Genomic DNA, 19361 nt, shown 5'->3' with positions numbered 1-19361 from the left:
CTTATAATTTTATTTATAAAACAGTTTTTATTTCTGTGACCTGTTAGTGACACATCATGTTGACAGGTTAAAAAGACACTTCCAAACCAAGCAGAACAGCATCAACTTGAATCTGTTATGAAATATGTGTGGGGAAATTCCCAATTGTGTGGATTCTGAGCATGAAAGTTTGCAGAACAACAGTAAATATGACTGCATCTTTATTTACAAGTAGGGCTGCACAATATATTGAAAAAAAAATATTGTTATTGCGACACTTGCTGTTGTACTGTGAGACTTGCTTGATGTTTGCACCTTGACAGATTTTTCATTCATTCATTCGGCTTCGTCCCTTATTTATCAGAGGTCATCACAGCGGAATGAACAGCCAACTATTGCAGCATATGTTTTACACAGTGGATGCCCTTCCAGCCAGTACTGGGAAACACAGATGCACTCTCATATTCACACACACTCATACACTACGGCCAATTTAGTTCATTCAATTCACCTATATATCGCATGTGTTTGGGCTGTGGGGGAAACCGGAGCACCTGGAGGAAACCCACGCCAACACGGGGAGAACATGCAAACTCCACTCAGAAATGCCAACTAGCACAGCGGGACTCGAACCAGCGGCCTTCTTGCTGTGGAGCAACAGTGCTAACCAACGAGTCACATGCCGCCTGACATAATTTTATTTTTTTTTAATTACATCATTAGATCAGAAAAAATATCTAATGCATGCTTATTTTAGCATGATCGTAAAATAATTAAATGTGTTTTTTATTGCTGATAAAATAGCATTTTTTAAGTTCGTAAGAAGTATCGATATCGCAACACATTCAACAATATTAGACTTTTCCCCACTATTATACAGCCCTATTTACAGGTTTATTTTAACTTAGTGTAATGCTGCACTCAAAAGTTTTTGTTAAAACAGTTATAAGTACAAATCAGAAACCCTTGTTTGTAGCGACACCGGTGGTTGTGAAGTGAACTGCAGCCAGCAACTTTACCTGAGAAGTTTGATTTTTGTATTTTGATTAGCAGTAAGCTGGAAATATGTTTGCAGCAAAATAAAGATAATAACCATGCAGACGTCATCCACACTTAGCAAAATGAATATGTAAATGAGTTCTACAACAGAAGTTCATAAAGCAGCTGACCATAGTGATATGTTTGAATGTTAATATTATTAAGTATATTTGAGACTATCACTATGGCCCAATCCCAATTATATTTTTGTACCTTTACCCCTTCCCCTTCCCCCTGGCCCTTACAACCGAGGGTTAAGGGGAAGGGCTTCAAAATTTACCCCCAAGAATTGCAAGTGGTACTCACTGCAGAGCCACTTGGGCAGAGCTGAGCTCCAGCAAGGGGGAGCTTGAGCTCCAGCTTCTCCTTGCTGCACTTCTTCTACAAGTGATGTCACTGAGGGTCAGAGTTAGGTTTGGGGTAGGTGTACGCATTGAAACAGCTTATAGGAGGAGGAGGAGGAGCTCAAGCTCCCCCTCATTGGAGCTAAGTGGCTCTGCAGCAAGCAGCGTCTCAAGAATTGGGACAGCACTACAGCACCTGCACACATCATCGCGATCTCTTGCTTCATGTGAGACCAGACGATGGCGACCGCTGTAGTTATTACAGTTGTGCTTTTTTTTGGTATTTATCTTCAGGAAATCACTGAAGGCATATATCATGTTATCATAATGATCTAATGTGACAATAAGATCGTAACTGTACTCTGTCCTTCCACAGTGGCCATATTCATCTATGTAAACACACAAACACAACATTAACATTCTAGCAGACACTGTAAAAGCTCATTCTCAGCCACTGGACTTTTCTGACAGGGTATTCGAGTGTCAGAATGTTGTGGGACTGCTGTACAGGAGTTATTATTAGGGATTATAGATTGTGAAATTTAGCGTTTTTTATTTAAAGCATGACGGTAAAACATGAGCGTGGTCATGAATATATTAAAACATGTGCTTGTTTGTTGTAATTTGTAATAATGACAAAAAATACTAATTTGTGGATTTCCTTACTTCCGGGTTCAGCAATACTGCCATTGTGGCTGGTGTATTCTGGGAAATTTTCTCACCCCTTGATTTCGAGTGTGGTCCTGAAAAATCTTCGTTCGAAGGGCTATTCACCCCTTCCCCTTAGCCCTACACCTTCAAACTAAAGAGAATTGGACACCCCTACCCTTAGGGGTAAGGGGTAAGGGAAAGGGCTAATGGGTACAATTGGGATTGGGCCCATATAGATCTAGCTGGAGGATATTTGCTATGAAAATTGCTATAGATTGGCTAAAGTTTAAAATGATCCTTTTCTTTTTTGTATTTTAGTATTGGCTTGGATTAAGGAGGTAGAATATGGGCGTGCATAGATGTGCTTTATAATACTGATGAACAGCCAATATGTAAATAATAGGCTTGTTATTAGGTGATTAGGTAATAGTGAATCACTATACTGTATATTGTCATTAATACTTATAAATCCTTACATGTAACCTTTTCACACACAAATGATGATTTGGTCATCACTTAACCTCTGTTCCAAACCTATTTGAGTTTCTTTCTTTACTGGAGTTTATATATATATATATTGAAGAATGTTGAAAACCAGTAGCCATTGACTTTGATAGATTTTTTTTAAACATAACTTTACAAAGTCAATGGCTAGCAGTTTCCAAATTCTTCAGAATTTTTTACTTTTGTGTTCAACAGAAAAAAATTACTTTAAAAGGTTTGGAATCACTTTAAAAGTGAGTAAATGGGAAGCAAATTTAAATTTTTGGCGAACTAGCTCTTTAAATACGGGTGTTGTGTTGCAAACAAGCTCCACTGAAGAAAATGATTCTTTGGATTTACCAGATTTCGTGGATTTTTAATGTGGTTGCAAGAAACAAGTTATATGGGCTGAATTTAAACAAACAAATTAAGTTGAAGATAACTAAATTTAAATTTGTTTAAATTTAGCCCATATAAATTGTTTGCAACTTTAACATTAAAGGTCTTGTGAAGTGGTTTGAAATGTGAATTTTTTTATTCGATGTTTGACTTAATCTCAACTGAAAAACAAAGAGAGGGTGGGACATAGTGTAGCTCCTCCCCTTTAAAAAACAGCCAATAGCATTTTGTTTTTATCACAGCGCTGCCAGTGAGAGTGGTTGAGCTCTAGCGCGTTAAATAAAAAGCAAATGAGAAGCATCTTGAAGAGGGCAGGACATGCCAGATACTAGAGAGCATTTGATTGGTCAAGATTTAATTAGAAAAAAATGTTGATCTATTTAGACCAAAGAGACAAACTGCAAGCTTTACATGTTTATCTCAGTTTAATATCTTCTAAAAGTATATTTTGCTACTGTTTTGAACCACACTAGCTTATAGATATCCTTGAAGACTAACACTGACACTAACTTCTAATAAACGTTATTTTGATTTCACCGGACCTAAAGAATTTAGTCAATCCAATGAATCATTTTTTACTGATCATTTCCTCTGCTTCTCAGGGTTACCCATGCAGCAGTGATAAAGAGTGTGTGGTGGGAACGTACTGTCATAGCCCTCAACACGCACCGTCCCGCTGCCTGTCCTGCCGCAGGAGGAAGAAGCGTTGCCACAGAGACAACATGTGTTGCCCGGGAAACCGCTGCAGCAACTGTACGCTCATGCAATTGACATAAAAATTCTTGTGATGTGTTCAAACCAACCTGGAGATAATTACAGTGGATTTGTTTTGGTTGTGTTTCTTCAGATGTCTGCATCCCGATCTCAGAGAGTGTCCTGTCCTCACACAAAACCTCTATGGATGAGAACAACAAGTTTTCCATCAAGGAGAAGAATTGGAAGAAGAATGGGAAACCTCACGCCAAGATCTCTCTCAAAGGTGAGCAACTTACAATGGCGCAACGCTGAAATTGAAAATCAAACTGGTGTGATGATTATCAGGCAGCCATAATATTCGTTTCAAGTTTATTTGACATTTTGAATGAAGCGTTTGAAACAGCTTGCTAAAGTAAGCTTCACTGTGAAAAATCTGTTAAATAACAGTTTCTGTATTTTGTGATTCACAAGTGTTTTCAGTTTATTTACAGTTGTGAATTACATTATGGGATGTTGATCTCTGCTCTGCCGACTTTCTATGTTGAAAATGCAACTCTACAGTTTAACAAAGTGACTTTTATTGGCATTTTAGTTGCTTGAAATAATATAATGTAAAAGAGATAATATATATAGAGATATAAGTCTGTAGAATAACAGTAAATGTACTGGCAGTTTCTTACAAGGTGTTTGTAGCGTAATATACAACACCAAACCAGACAGTATATCACTTTAAGCTATTAAAAATGTTCCTAAAAGTCATTTTTTTAAACTTTTCAAGGTTAAACGTTATTGGAAGAAAGATCAATATCCCATAATGCAATTAAAAAGCATAAATAAAAACATGAATCACAAAATACGGAAAACTGCGAAGTTACTGATATTTTTTACAGTGTTGCATTGACTGGAAAATACCTTTAAACTACCACTGGTCATTTTTTAATGATGCAGTGAGTAGGTGTGACTTGCAGGCTCCGCCTACTTTCCAAATTGTTATGTTCAGTTCATTAAGTTCAGAGATTCTCAATTAAAAACCAAGTGAAAAAACACTGATAGTTCAAATTAAATTGTAATTCAAATTAAGAGCAACACTTGACAGTTTTCAATGTTTTATAGTGTAAAAGATGGGTTTCATCTGGTGTTTTCAGTTTATTACATTTTTGAATTGCATTATGGGATGTTGAACTTGGTGATGACAGCTTTTCATGTCTGAAATTTATTCTGCAGATTTAAAAAAACTGTTGTTGTTATTTTTAGAAGTTTTAATACAAATTATTGCATGAGAAATACCAAGTACTGACATATTTTTTGTACGAACCTAGACATTTCAAGCTACAGAAATGTCAATAAAAGTCCCTTTATTAAATGTAATTTAATTAATTTAATTATTTTTTAAAAATAGATATATTATATACAATATAAAACTATATATATATATATATATATATATAACTGAAAACTGGAGGGAGTGATGGCAGTTTTGATGGTAATTATTTTCTTTCTGTCTACCAAAATTAATCTTTATTCATTTATTTGATATTGTAAAGTCATAAAAATGCTATTTTGGACTTTATATATTTACAGTGGCTATAGAAAATCATCATTCCCCTTTGAAATAATTACTTTATTTGTTGACAGCCGGAAATCAAATCCGATTCCAAAAAAATTTCCATCCTTTGAAAGGTTTTTGTAGCCTTCTCCAAATCTGTGTTTTTCTACAACTTTATCCCGAAGGTCTTTTGTAAGCAGGGAGTATTGTGAGAAAAGGTATAGATTTTCACAGGGTATGATGATTTTCTATAGGCACTGTATGTATTTTTAGCTATTGTTGAGAATGGGAGTGCAAATATAATATTTGCTGTAGTTTGTGCTCACCACTACAGAAGTTTACCCAATTATGAATAAATGTACTACCCTGGAAATGTAAAAAATGCAGGTAAATATTGAAATTATCATTAACTTTAAAGATTGTTTTTCATAATTCATTGTAACTAATAGAATATAAAAGGTTGCCAAAAATGTCTTTTATATTTGCAATAAAACCTTTTAGAAAATATCCATCCTTAACCTGACAAAATTTCTTAAAAGGAAAAGCACTCACTATGTGCCTCATGCTCAGATATTTTCATCAAATCAGTTTTATCAGAACACATGAGCGTCAGTTCAGAGACTGTGTGTGCGGTCTGAAACAGCAGAGAGTGTTTCATATTGGTACTCACTTATGAACTATGTCTGCAATGAGTTGATTCACTGGATGTGGTTGCACGCATGTGTTGAGGGACTGCGGGCCACAGATTTGGCTGTAACTACATGCAGCTCGTATATCTTGAAGACTAAACCACAGCGGGAGGCCTGTTTAGACTGACCACAATGCACTGCTATTCCCACACCTCTGTATTCTCACTGCAGGCTGACAGAACAGTCACACTCAAACATAAATTACACCACACAAGATACAGACGGAGACGTTTGAGGCAGCCTGAAGACCATTTACTGTAATTTATGGACTCTTCTGTTAGTTCATAAGTCAATGTCTTTGTTAAAAGATATGCAATAAATAAATTTTTATCATGCATGTTTATTATAATGAATCTGGAAGTTCAGGTTAGTAAAAATGTTAATGCAGTGTATTTATGCTTTCAAACTGCATTATAGGATGCAACATGTCTTGACAGCTCATGATTTTTAAAGTGTAGCTGTATAGTTTAACAAACAAATTTTTAAATTAAATTATATTATATTATATTATATTATATTATATTATATTATATTATATTATATTATATTATATTATATTATATTATATTATATTATATTATATTATATTATATTATATTATATTATATAGTCGCTTTATTAATCCGGGGTCGCCACAGCAAAATGAACCAGCAACCTAACCAACACATGTTTTACGCAGTGGATGCCCTTCCAGCTGCAACCCATCTCTGGGAAACATCCACACACACTCATACACTATGGACAATTTGGCCTACCGAATTCACCTGTACCACATGTCTTTGGACTGTGGGGGATACAGAAGCACCCAGAGGAAACCCACGCGAACGCAGGGAGAACATGCAAACTCCTTTTTGCTGTGAGGTGACAGCACTACCTACTGCGCTACTGCGTCACCCTATATTATATTATATTATATTATATTATATTATATTATATTATATTATATTATATTATATTATATTATATTATATTATATTATATTATATTATATTATATTATATTATATTATATTATATAGTCGCTTTATTAATCCGGGGTCGCCACAGCAAAATGAACCAGCAACCTAACCAACACATGTTTTACGCAGTGGATGCCCTTCCAGCTGCAACCCATCTCTGGGAAACATCCACACACACTCATACACTATGGACAATTTGGCCTACCGAATTCACCTGTACCACATGTCTTTGGACTGTGGGGGATACAGAAGCACCCAGAGGAAACCCACGCGAACGCAGGGAGAACATGCAAACTCCTTTTTGCTGTGAGGTGACAGCACTACCTACTGCGCTACTGCGTCACCCTATATTATATTATATTATATTATATTATATTATATTATATTATATTATATTATATTATATTATATTATATTATATTATATTATATTATATTATATTATATTATATTATATATTTTTATATTGCATTATATTATATTATTTATTATATTACATTAGATCATATTATATTATTATGTATGATATTATATATTTTTTCCAAACTACAAAAAATTAAGCAATTTTGTCAAATATATTAAATATGTAAAAAAAGTAATTTATAAATCTAAAAATATAAGATATTAGAAAAATTTAAATGTAAGACAATATCAGAACTGGCACATACTCTCTGGTTTTGTGTCATAATTCACATAACCAACACAGACACTTTATTCCTTTATTAATTATTAAACTACAAAAAAAAAATTAAAATTAAAACATAAATAAAAGCCATTTTATCAATTTTTTCCACATCAAAAGTTGTTTGGCAGATATAAAGGTACCATAATGCTATATAAAATATATGTGCAGTAAATAAATATTTTATTATGCACATTTATTTAAAACATTTTTTTTTAAACTCAGGTTAATCAAAATGTTACTTATTAATGATTAACTGCTTTCAAATCTCATTATGCAATGCAAAATCTCTGTCTTGACAGCTTTTGATTTTTACAATTTAACTGTATAGTTTAACAAATTGACTTATATTGATAATATTTTATTATTATATTATATTATATTATATTATATTATATTATATTATATTATATTATATTATATTATATTATATTATATTATATTATATTATATTATATTATATTATATTATATTATATTATTTTACATTATTATATTGTTATTTATTATACTATATTATATTTCCTGGTGACGGATTGCGGCTGGAAGGCGACCCCTGATGAATAAAGGGACTAAGCTAAAAAGAAAATGAATGTATATCATATTATATTATATTAATATGTTAGATTATTATTTTAGCCATTTTGTTAAATATATTACATATGTACAAAAATGTATAATGTATAAAAATATAAGATATAAGAAAAAATATAAAAATATATAAGATATAAGAAAATATAAAAACTGGCACCTCATTCCCTGGTTTTGTGTCATAATTCACATAACCAACACAGACACTTTATTCATTTATTAATTATTAAACTACAAAAAAACAACACATAAATGAAAGCCATTTTATCAAACTTTTCAACCAAAAGTTTTTGGGCAAAGATAAAGGTCCCATAATGTTATATAAAAGTGTAAATATGTGGAAACACAACTACAAAATACTTTTTTTTACTGTTAAGGGACAAGTTCACATGTTTGTAATGTATGAACATGGATGATGTGTTTCCATAACTATTAACTACTGACCGTCTTCACGTTTGTTTTTGTGAATTGTGGGGACATTACATAGGTTTCCATTGTTTGTATAATGTTTGTAAAAAAAAACTCATTCTGTGTGATTTATCAGCCTTTTGAGAAATGAGGACATCAGCAGTGTCCTCATAATTCATCACCTTAATGTAATACCTGTGTCATACCAATGTCATTAAACAGATTTGCATCATTATGTCACTAACACGCGCACACACACACACACACGCACACACACACACACACACACACAAACACACACACAAACCAGGTGGAAGCTGATGTCCTCCTCCATCACAACTCCAAAACCAGGGAAAAAAAAGTCAGGAAGCTGTGGTTTTGTTACAGGAAGGCTATTTTCTGTGTTAGAACTTTGGCAGGAAAAGCTTTCATGTATCACACACACACACACACACACACACACACACACACACTCACACACATACAAAAGAAAGTAAAAAACCTTGCATGACTAAGTACCATTTATGTTATATGTATAATAAATGTTTGCATCGCTAATTGTCCCTTTGAAGAGTAAAGCAGTCTGTTAGCCAAGCATATCAGGTTCTTTTCAAATGGGCCAATTACTGTACTTAATATACTGGATCAGGAAATGATTTGCTCAAACCAGGATCGCCAACACTCTATCTATATGCTGGCCTCGTATAATGCAATATAGAAAATACTTTAGCAGTTATACTACAGTGTGGGAGAGTCTTTTTTCCCATCAAATATACACTACCTGACAAAAGTCATGTCGTCTATCCAGGTTTTAGGAACAACAAATAATTGACTTCTGGTTGATCATTTGGTATCAGAAGTGGCTTATATAAAAGGCAAAGACCTCTAAATTACGCTTATTTAACCAAAATAAAATGTGATCATGCCTTGAATATTAATGATTTGATTAGCACAGTAAGGTCTGACTTTGCTTGGACAAAAGTCTGGTCACTTAACAGAAATAATGTACAGTATAGAATATAAAGTCATGGTGCAGTGGAAACAGAATTAACATTGTGTATGACTCCCATGAGCTTGAACGACTGCATCAAAGCATCTCTGCAATGACTCAAATAACTTATTAATAAAGTCATCTGGAATGACAAAGAAAGCATTCTTGCAGGACTCCCAAAGTTCATGAAGATTCTTTGGATTCATCTTCAATGCCTCCTCCTTCATCTTACCCCAGACATGCTCAATAATGTTCATGTCTGGTGACTAGGCAGGTCAATCCTGGAGCACCTTGACCTTGTTTGCTTTCAGGAACTTTGATGTGGAGGCTGAAGTATGAGAAGCAGCGCTATCCTGCTGAAGAATTTGCCCTCTCCTCTGGTTTGTAATGTAATGGGCAGCAAAAATGTCTTGATAGTTCAGGCTGTTGATGTTGCCGTCCACTCTGCAGATCTCTCGCACGCCCTCATACTGAATGTATTACCAAACCATGATTTTTTTCTTTACCAAACTTGACTGATTTATGTGAGAATCTCGGGTCCGTGCGGGTTCCAATATGTCTTTTGCAGTATTTGTGATGATTAGGATACAGTTCAACAGATGATTGATCAGAAAAATCTACCTTCTGCCACTTTTCCAAATGATCAACTAGAAGTCAAGTTATTATTTGTTGCTCTTACAACTGGGATCTATAAAGAGACTGTTGTCAGGTTGTGTATTGGCTTTAGATTGCAGTTCTGCCATGCAAAAAAAAGAAATATAAAACTGTAGCCATCTCTATTTTCGTGCTGAACTATTGTTAGAAAGGCGAGCTCCGGCTGTTTTGCATTTGTTTGTGTTGCCGATGCGTATCGGTGACGGTGACGTATTTGGTTGCACTTTATTATCTTTATTTCACTTGAGCGCTGTCCTGAATATTTGCATAAGAGATAAAACATGTGCGTAAGAGTTTTGCAATTTGCACATGTAACAGATGTGGTTTCCATAATGTGACGTACAGCGTGTGTGAGTGAAATAGTTTAAGGACCGGGGGGGAGAAAAATCACGTGGTTGTTGGATGGAGATGAATGGAAGAGAATGAACATGTTTTTTTAATGTAAATGTCTGTTTTAATGCTTTTCATGCTAAATTAAATTTAGATTTTAATATAATGCGTTGTAATGTTATCTTAGAGATAAGGGAAGGAAGGAGATGAGGGAAGAAAAGTTTAAATATAATTATTATTTAGCTAATTAATATTAAGCAATGAAAATAATTAAATCCTTGTATAATAAAACTATGATATGCTTTATTTTTGTATTATTAAATGGAAGAAATCCAGCCTTTTTAAATTTTGTAAGTCCAACATTATTTGGCCTAAGGTTTTAAATGATTATTTTAATAATGTAATGAAACATTTGCATATTCATGTCTTTGTCAATTAATGATCAAGTCACGCTAGTAATAAGTATGTTAAATTATTTATTTATTGTCCAACTCACAAATCATTCGTTCATTCATTTTCCTTCGACTTAAGTCTCCATTTCAGAGGTTGCCACAGCGGAATGAACCGCCAACTATTCCGGCATATGTTTTACGCAGCACATACCCTTCCCCAACCCAGTACTTGAAAAGACCCTTACTCTCTCACATTTACACAAACTCATACACTACAGCCAAATTAGTTCATCCAATTCACCTATGGCGGAAGTCTTTGGACTGTGTGGGAAACCGAAGTACCCGGAGGAAACCCAGCCGGGACTCGAACCAGCAACCTTTTTGCTCTGAGGAGACTTTGCTAACCACTGAGCCACCGTGCCACCTCTAAAATATTAAAATTACAATATACAAAATAAAATATTACAATGTGCGATTTTAATATTGATTATTTTAAAATGTTAAAGTATTTATTTAATATGCAACTCGTGAATCTTCTCCAGAAATTCCTGTATTAAAAACAATTGTTAAAAACAATTCAAAAGCAATTTTCAGCTGCAAAAAAAGAGGCTTCATTGAAAACTTTAAAAGCCCTGGGTCACAAAGTTACACACTTTGATTTAAATAATGAAGACTGTCCAAAATATCTAAAAACTACAATCCCATGATGCATTGCAAAAGCCACGAATGTAATAGAAAAATAGAGAGTTTTTTTGTATCCATAGAAGCCATATGAATACGTTTATTTATTTAAATAGTTCAACAACATAGGGGTGAAGGAAGATTTTTGCAACTTTCACTGCGACTTTCTGATTGGTGTACAGAATCATGGGTAATGTAGTTTTTGTTTTGCCTAAATACTGCTATTAAACAGGATTGTTTTAAAAATATGTTGAATTACTGCAACAAGCTGTTCAACAAAAGCATATATGTAAGGGGAAAAGCACATCCAGGAGGTTGTTATCACAGAATAACACCTGACAGGCTCCTCGGCAGCCTGACATGAAGCAGAGCACAGTTTTTTTAAGACTGAAGGGCTTTATTCTGTGAAAACAACTCCCTGGATGTACTTTATCCCACCTATTACATGGCTACTTTCACAAAGAGTAAAAATTAGACCTAAAACATTATTATGAATCAAAAAAGTTTATTAAATCTTTAATCAAACGCAAAAAAGGCTGAAGGGAGCATACACTAACCCAGTGTTTCCCAACCCTGTTCCTGAAGGCACACCAACAGTACACATTTTCAACCTCTCCCTAATCAAACACACCTGAATCAACTCATTAGAACATTAGACAGACTCCAAAAGCTGAAGTTAATGGGTCAGATAAGGGAGACATCCAAAATATGTACTGTTGGTGTGCCTCCAGGAACAGGGTTGGGAAATACTGCACTAACCTATGTATGTTTATTATTTCACATGTACATCATTGTTTTATCCGTTCACTTGTAGGTCACGAAGGCGACCCTTGTCTGCGATCGTCCGACTGCTCGGAGGGCTACTGCTGCGCCCGCCACTTCTGGACGAAAATCTGCAAGCCCGTCCTGCGGCAAGGCGAAGTCTGCACCAAACAGCGCAAAAAAGGCTCCCACGGCCTGGAGATCTTCCAGCGCTGCGACTGTGCCAAAGGACTAGCCTGCAAGGTATGGAAAGACGCCACCTCCTTCTCCAGGTCCAGGCTGCACGTGTGCCAAAGGATCTAACAGGGGACATTGCATACAAAACAAGCCGCACCTTGGGGGTTCTGCGTCCCGCTGGGAGAGGGGCGGACGAGGACTTCTTTTCTCCAGGACTTACTTTGCTGTGATTAAAAAGGGTGAGATACAGATGAATGTGTGCCAGAACAGGGTGGGTTTGGGACTTGAATGAAGTGAAACGGTGGATGCTCAGAGTTTGGAAGCATTCCGGGCATCTTTTCTGGAGGTTTTATTGATTTACAAGCCATTTTTATCACTGATAAAGTGCCGCCATTAATGGTTTAAGTGTCTTTTAGGATCTAAATGCTCTGATTTGTTTTTGTTTTGACAGTAGAATTTCCCATGCACAATTTTTCATTACATAACCACTTTAATATTAAAAGAGATTAGTTAACTCATTTAAAAAAAACTGAGTAGACCTGTTTCATCAAAAGCGACAAGTTGATTTTACTTTAAAAACAGTTTGGAACAAATATGTTGACTTAATTTTTACAATTATGCTCATAGTTCATTAACCTAATCATTTAGCACAAGGGGATTACTCACTTTTTTATGTTAAGTTAACTAATCGCTTTGAATCATTGAGAAAATCTGTTGAACAGTTGAGTTGACTTAACTTAATATTTACAATTATGCTCATAGTTAATTTACCTAATCATTTAGCACAAGGGGATTACTCACTTTTTTATGTTAAGCTAACTAATCACTTTGAAACATTGGGAAAATCTGTTTAACAGTTGAGTTGACTTAACTTAATATTTACAATTATGCTCATAGTTCATTTACCTAATCATTTAGCACAAGGGGATTACTCACTTTTTTATGTTAAGTTAACTTATCGCTTTGAAACATTGAGAAAATCTGTTGAACAGTTGAGTTGACTTAACTTAATATTTACAATTATGCACATAGTTCAATTACCTAAGCAATTTCAGGACATTTCACGCTTTTTAATGTTGTCAACTAATTGTTTAAAAGCAACAAGTTTTCTCACTTTTTTAGAATAAAGCTAACTAAATGCTTTGAAACCCAGAAATTCTGTTGTATCTTTGGAACAGTTGACTTAACTTAATTTTTACAATTATGCACATAGTTCATTTACCTAATCATTTTAAGGCAATGGGATTATTCACTTTTTATGTAGTCAACTAATCGCTTTTAAAGCAACAGGTTTTCTCATTTTTTTGAGTAAAGTCAACTTATCGCTTTAAAAAGTGAGAAAATCTGTTGTATTTTGGAATAGTTGAGTTGACTTGACTTAATTTTTACAATTATTCCCATAATTGTTTTACCTAATCATTTTAAGGCAACAGCATTTCTCAATTTTTTATGTAGTCAACTAATCGCTTTTAAAGCAACAGGTTTCTCATTTTTTTGAGTAAAGTCAACTTATCGCTTTAAAAAGTGAGAAAATCTGTTGTATTTTGGAATAGTTGAGTTGACTTGACTTAATTTTTACAATTATTCCCATAATTGTTTTACCTAATCATTTTAAGGCAACAGCATTTCTCAATTTTTTATGTAGTCAACTAATCGCTTTTAAAGCAACAGGTTTTCTCATTTTTTTGAGTAAAGTCAACTTATCACTTTAAAACATTGAGAAAATCTGTTAAATCTTGGAAGAGTTGAGTTGACTTTTTACAATTATGAACATAGTTTGTTTACCTAATCATTTTAAACCAACTGGATTGCTCACTTTTTATGTAATCAACAAATCGTTTTAAAACCAACAGGTTTTCTCACTTTTTTAGAGTAAAGTCAACTTATCGCTTTAAAACATTGAGAAAATCAGTTTTGACTTGGAACAGTTGAGTTGACTTAATTTTGCAAGTATGCACAGTTCATTTAGCTAATCTTATCAAGGCAACAGGATTACTCACATTTTTATGTCAAGTCAGCTTATCGCTTTAAAAGCAATGGTTCTATTCATTTTTCTTTTAGTAAAGTCAACTTATCGCTTTTTACTGCATCATTTTATTTGTTACATTAATAACTTTGGGTTTCTTTCATTATCATTTTATGTTTAAATTTTCTTAATTTTTTTATTTTTGTAGACTAAATTTCAAACATCTGCCCTTCTGAAAGTGCACTTTTGTATTTGCTTGTGTGATTCATAAAATCCAAACAGAAGAATATACGGTAGCCACACGTTAGGAATATAATAATTAGATTTACTCAATGGTCATAGATGAGATCAGAAATACTCAATCATCTTTGATTATCGAGGGAAGTTGTTTACAGTTTGAATGCACAGTGAATGTGCAAATGACTTCATAAATCAGTCCACACTTTTGCTCTGTAAATATTTTACACCGGCTTTTAGCTAGAATATAAAAAAATACAAATAAAAAACTAATAAGCTCTTATATTGTAAATAAAATAAAAAATGTATTTAAGAAAAAGTTGTATATCATGTATATATTGGTTAAAAGGAACAGAGGGGGGACGTGAATAAAGTAGCATAAAACGTTTTTTTAACTTGTCATAGCATGGTGTTTTATCTGTTTCCTCAAACTCAGTTTTTCACACCGCAGACATGAAAATCCCCACGCAGAACTATTTCTATTAAGTTATTTTCAAACCATGTTTCTTCACAGAGCTCAAGTTGTATGTATGTTCAATGTCTGCTTTTCCCCATCTAGAAATCTGATCTATGGCAATATATGCAAATCACATATACTACAAATATACAAGTTTGGATTCCGCATATCTAAAATGTCATATATTTCAAAATATTGGAAAATAATGTTCATTTACATATATTTCTCTATTTAAATTAGAAATATGTACATATATGTTTAAATATATTAGCTATAATTTTGTATATATATATTATGTTCATATATGGCTATATATCAGATTTTCATATGGGCCCGGGTTAGTCCATTTTTTTTTGTTTCTGTTGTAACAGTGCTGTTATTTCTCATTGTGTATTTACAGTGATTTAAGCAGATTAAAGAATGTATTTTGTATTACAAGCATTTGGCTGGTCTTGTATTTGCAGCTCTGACTGATATTGTTTGCTAAATTACAACCAATGAATAGAAATTTTAATGTGAATTCTGATTACAAAAATGGCGACTATAGCAGATAACTATCTATATTTTTAAATCTCAAATGCAGAATACAAAGAAACTGCAATTATTTATTGATTAATATATCAACTGAATTTACTTATTAAGCTTTTAATGAGCATTTTGTATATATCGGCTGATAATGTCTGCCGATATATCGTTTAGATTAATGCAGCCTGAAGATATATAGGCATAGACTGTATATTAAATGCAAGAAAAATGTCTGCATATTTGGGAAAATAAAATGTCAAAATATATATATGAGCAATATCACATGAGTAGCAATGCGATATGTCTGTATATCGGCACTGGTGGGAGGTGCGCAGTGTCATATACAGTCATATCGCACTGCTACTCGTGTGATATTGCGTTTTTACAACAGTTCGATGGCCCAATCGTGTGTATAAAAGAGAAAATCAAACACAGAGAGTCTTAAAATCCTTTTGTATGAGAAACTACTTTATTCCGCCATTCATTCACATCTTTAGCTGACGTCAGAATAGCAGAAACCATTGCTACTTCACACGTCACTTTAGAGCTAGTGTTTGAATGATTCTCTAGAGTAATGTCTAAAGTGATGACAAGACAGGTGATTTTGCTGACATTTTACGATTATAAAGCTGAACAGCATGAAATGCCATCAGTCTACAGAGATTTCCCAGTATTTCTCAGTTGCAATCTGGAGATCACAATAATTAACCCTGAAAAAGACAAAGCAACGCAAACAATAGTAGATTACTGTTGTATTTACAATAAGGAAAAAAACGCTAAACACATGCGGGCATTTCTTCTTTCTGTTTACTGAACTAGTCTGCAGTAACGAAAACAGGAGACACATTAGAAACAAACAGATGGCCAACCAAAAACTCAGGGTTATACAAAGAGTGGCCAACACAAAATACATATATTGCCATCTTACACTCAATACACTACAATAACTATGGTATAAATACAGCACTGCAACATCCAAAAGAGAGAGATCGATTTATAACATCACTCACTAATTTTATAATGTTTTGATTGACTCCTCTAAGGGCTTATTTTGCAGTCTCTGTCACCATCTTGTGGATGGACAACATCAACCATCTTTGCTTTGCTCAATGACAGGCTGATGGATGCCGATGCGCTGTCTCTCAGAAATTATAAATATTTAAAATAGGCACTATCCTTATAAATAAACTGCAGTTGCACTCTAAACAACTACATTCTCGAGTAAAAAAGCCCCAAAAGGACATTATGTTGTCCAACAGCTGCAATATATGTCAAACTGTAGTGAGTTTATTGATCTGCTGTCACTGTGTGTGTGCAGAGTAATACACAAGGGTGAGGAGGCTTTACGAGTTCTGATATTGCAGAATATTGCACGGCTTTCAACCAATCAAATCCAAGAACCAGACTGAACTGTTGTATGTATGTGTGTATATATGTATATATATATATATATATATATATATATATATATATATATATATATATATATATATATATATATATATATATATATATATATATATATATATATAAATATAAATGATACATTCATTAATTTATTCGTTTTCCTTCAGCTTAGTCCCTGATTCCCAGGGGTCGCCACAGCTGAATGAATTGTCAAATATTCCGGGTCGCGGGAACATTTTCAGTGGGTCAAAATGACCAGTGTGGTCAAAAAAAACCCAGCAAAAGTTACATTTTTAACTTATTTTGCTTATACCGGACTTTTATTTTGAAATGCGCGTGCAACAACCATATTGTTTGACATGTAAAATTTTGTTTAATTATAGCAACAAATATGTCGAAGCGCAAGTATGACCCCGAATATGTAAAGTATGGATTTACATATATCGACGACAAAAAAGGCTGAAAACCTCAGTGTGTCATATGTAGTGAGGTGCTCTCACAAGAGAGCATGAAACCTTCTAAATTAAAATGAAATTTAGAAACTAAACATCCCGGTTGCAAGGACAAATCTCTGGACTATTTTTAAAGACGATTCCAAGAGCTGAGGGCATTACAAAAGTGCGTACATTTTGTTAAATGACAGCAATAAAATATTGTTTATTTGTAAGTCTTGGTGATTTTCTTATGATTTATCTATCACTACTTGTGTATGTTAACAAATACTAGAAAGATTAATTATAATTCCTAAAATTATATTATAGTTCCTAAAAATTTGGTTCGTGGCTTGATGATCATGTAAAACTGTGGGTCCCATGGCCAAACCAGTTGAGAACCACTGCACTATGGCCAATTTTGTTTATCCAATTCCCCTATAGCGCGTGTCTTTGGACTATGGGGAAACCGGAGCATCCGGAGGAATCCCATTCCAACATGGGGAGAACATGCAAACTCCACACAGAAATGCCAACTGCGGCTCGAACCAGCGACCTTCTTGCTATAGGGTAACAGTGCTAACCATTGAGCCACCATGCCACCCCAAAAATGATACAACATACATAAAAAGATAGTGCTGAAGTATTAATGATAAGCAAGTTAAAATGTTCACTTAAATTGTTAAAAACCTTTTAAAATGTCATCAAATGATCCTCGTTCTAAATATGCCTGAGATATTTTTTGGCATATCTCATAAACCAGTTACTTCATCTAATAGCCGTCTTTTTAAAAAGCCTCAGTAGCTTTATACGGTTTGTATTACTGTGACTTTATATCCTTGATGACATTTATTAGCTAATACACCCGGCCTCTTATGTTGAAAATAAGCATCTTGCCTTTTATTTTCCCTTTTTTTTCAATAGCTGTTTCAGGATTAGCTTAACAGCCTAACATGTTAATAAAACATGGAGACTGAGCTCTTGTATTTCTGGCAGACAGGTTACGAGTAGACGAAAGAATGTAAAATGTCTAAGGCCGTTAACATGACAAACCACTAACAAAGTGGCCTGTATAATGCTTCTGGTTCATGGAAACGGCTTAATGTTGTCCATCCCCGTTTAATACCATGTAGTCCTTCAGGAGCTAAGTAACAGTCTTAAAATGTGTGTTTGTTGGGCTTATTAATGATTCACACTTCATCAGAACTGTAAATCACAGGGTTCATAAAGTAAACCACATCAATTTAAAGTCATATTTTAGTCTTCAGTGAGTTTTTCCCCCCAACAATGTTAAGAAATAAGGATAGTCCCTTAAGGTGTGTTCACACTCCAAACAATGACGTTTGCTGCTTGTTCAAACTACTTAAAATGAGCTAAAACAAAACAATTCTTGAGTTTTTTTGGGGGGGGACAACCTAATTGTTCTGTGTTTAATTCACTTAAATTTGTAAAAACTAATAAGTTAACTAAAGTCGCTTCTCTTGGTTCGAGCAGTCAAGAAATAGCAGAAGAAAGAGCAGAAAATAATACATTGAGAGCAGTGTAGATTTTTATTTTTTTAAAGGATTAAAACTGTTACAATGTTGTCATAATTTCTTGTTCACTTTAACAAGGCAAGATTTCTAAAAAAATCACAAATAAACTGTTTTCTAGGGCTGCATGATTAATAGAAGTGGATTAAATTCACGCACATCTTGTCAGTAAAGCTGCTTTCAGATGGCGAAGTGTTTACTACACTATACTAGCAATAGTTCACTGATAAGCTACGCAAATCTAAATTATTTAGGAGAAGTTAATCAGCGTTAAAATAATCATTCAGACATTTGGCAGTTGTTTATGTTACTTACAGATTCTGTGTTGCTGCTATATCTTAAAGTACATGAAAAAAA

The 19361-nt window shown here is 33.9% G+C and overlaps 1 protein-coding gene across 1 annotated transcript in view; it reads left to right on the top strand.

Annotated features, from left to right (window-relative positions):
• The window catches only part of dkk2 (dickkopf WNT signaling pathway inhibitor 2), a 31403-nt gene extending 15856 nt beyond the window's left edge, over positions 1-15547 (top strand). Inside the window, exons 2-4 of the mRNA XM_056456579.1 lie at positions 3497-3647; positions 3742-3873; positions 12325-15547. Coding sequence (XP_056312554.1) covers positions 3497-3647; positions 3742-3873; positions 12325-12575 — 534 coding nt within the window. The 3' untranslated portion in view covers positions 12576-15547. The remainder of the gene's footprint in view (positions 1-3496; positions 3648-3741; positions 3874-12324) is intronic.
• Positions 15548-19361: the final 3814 nt, after the last annotated feature.

This window comes from Danio aesculapii, chromosome 1, assembly GCF_903798145.1.
Source record: "Danio aesculapii chromosome 1, fDanAes4.1, whole genome shotgun sequence".
NCBI lineage: Eukaryota > Metazoa > Chordata > Actinopteri > Cypriniformes > Danionidae > Danio > Danio aesculapii.
This window is presented reverse-complemented; position numbering and strand designations above follow the sequence as displayed.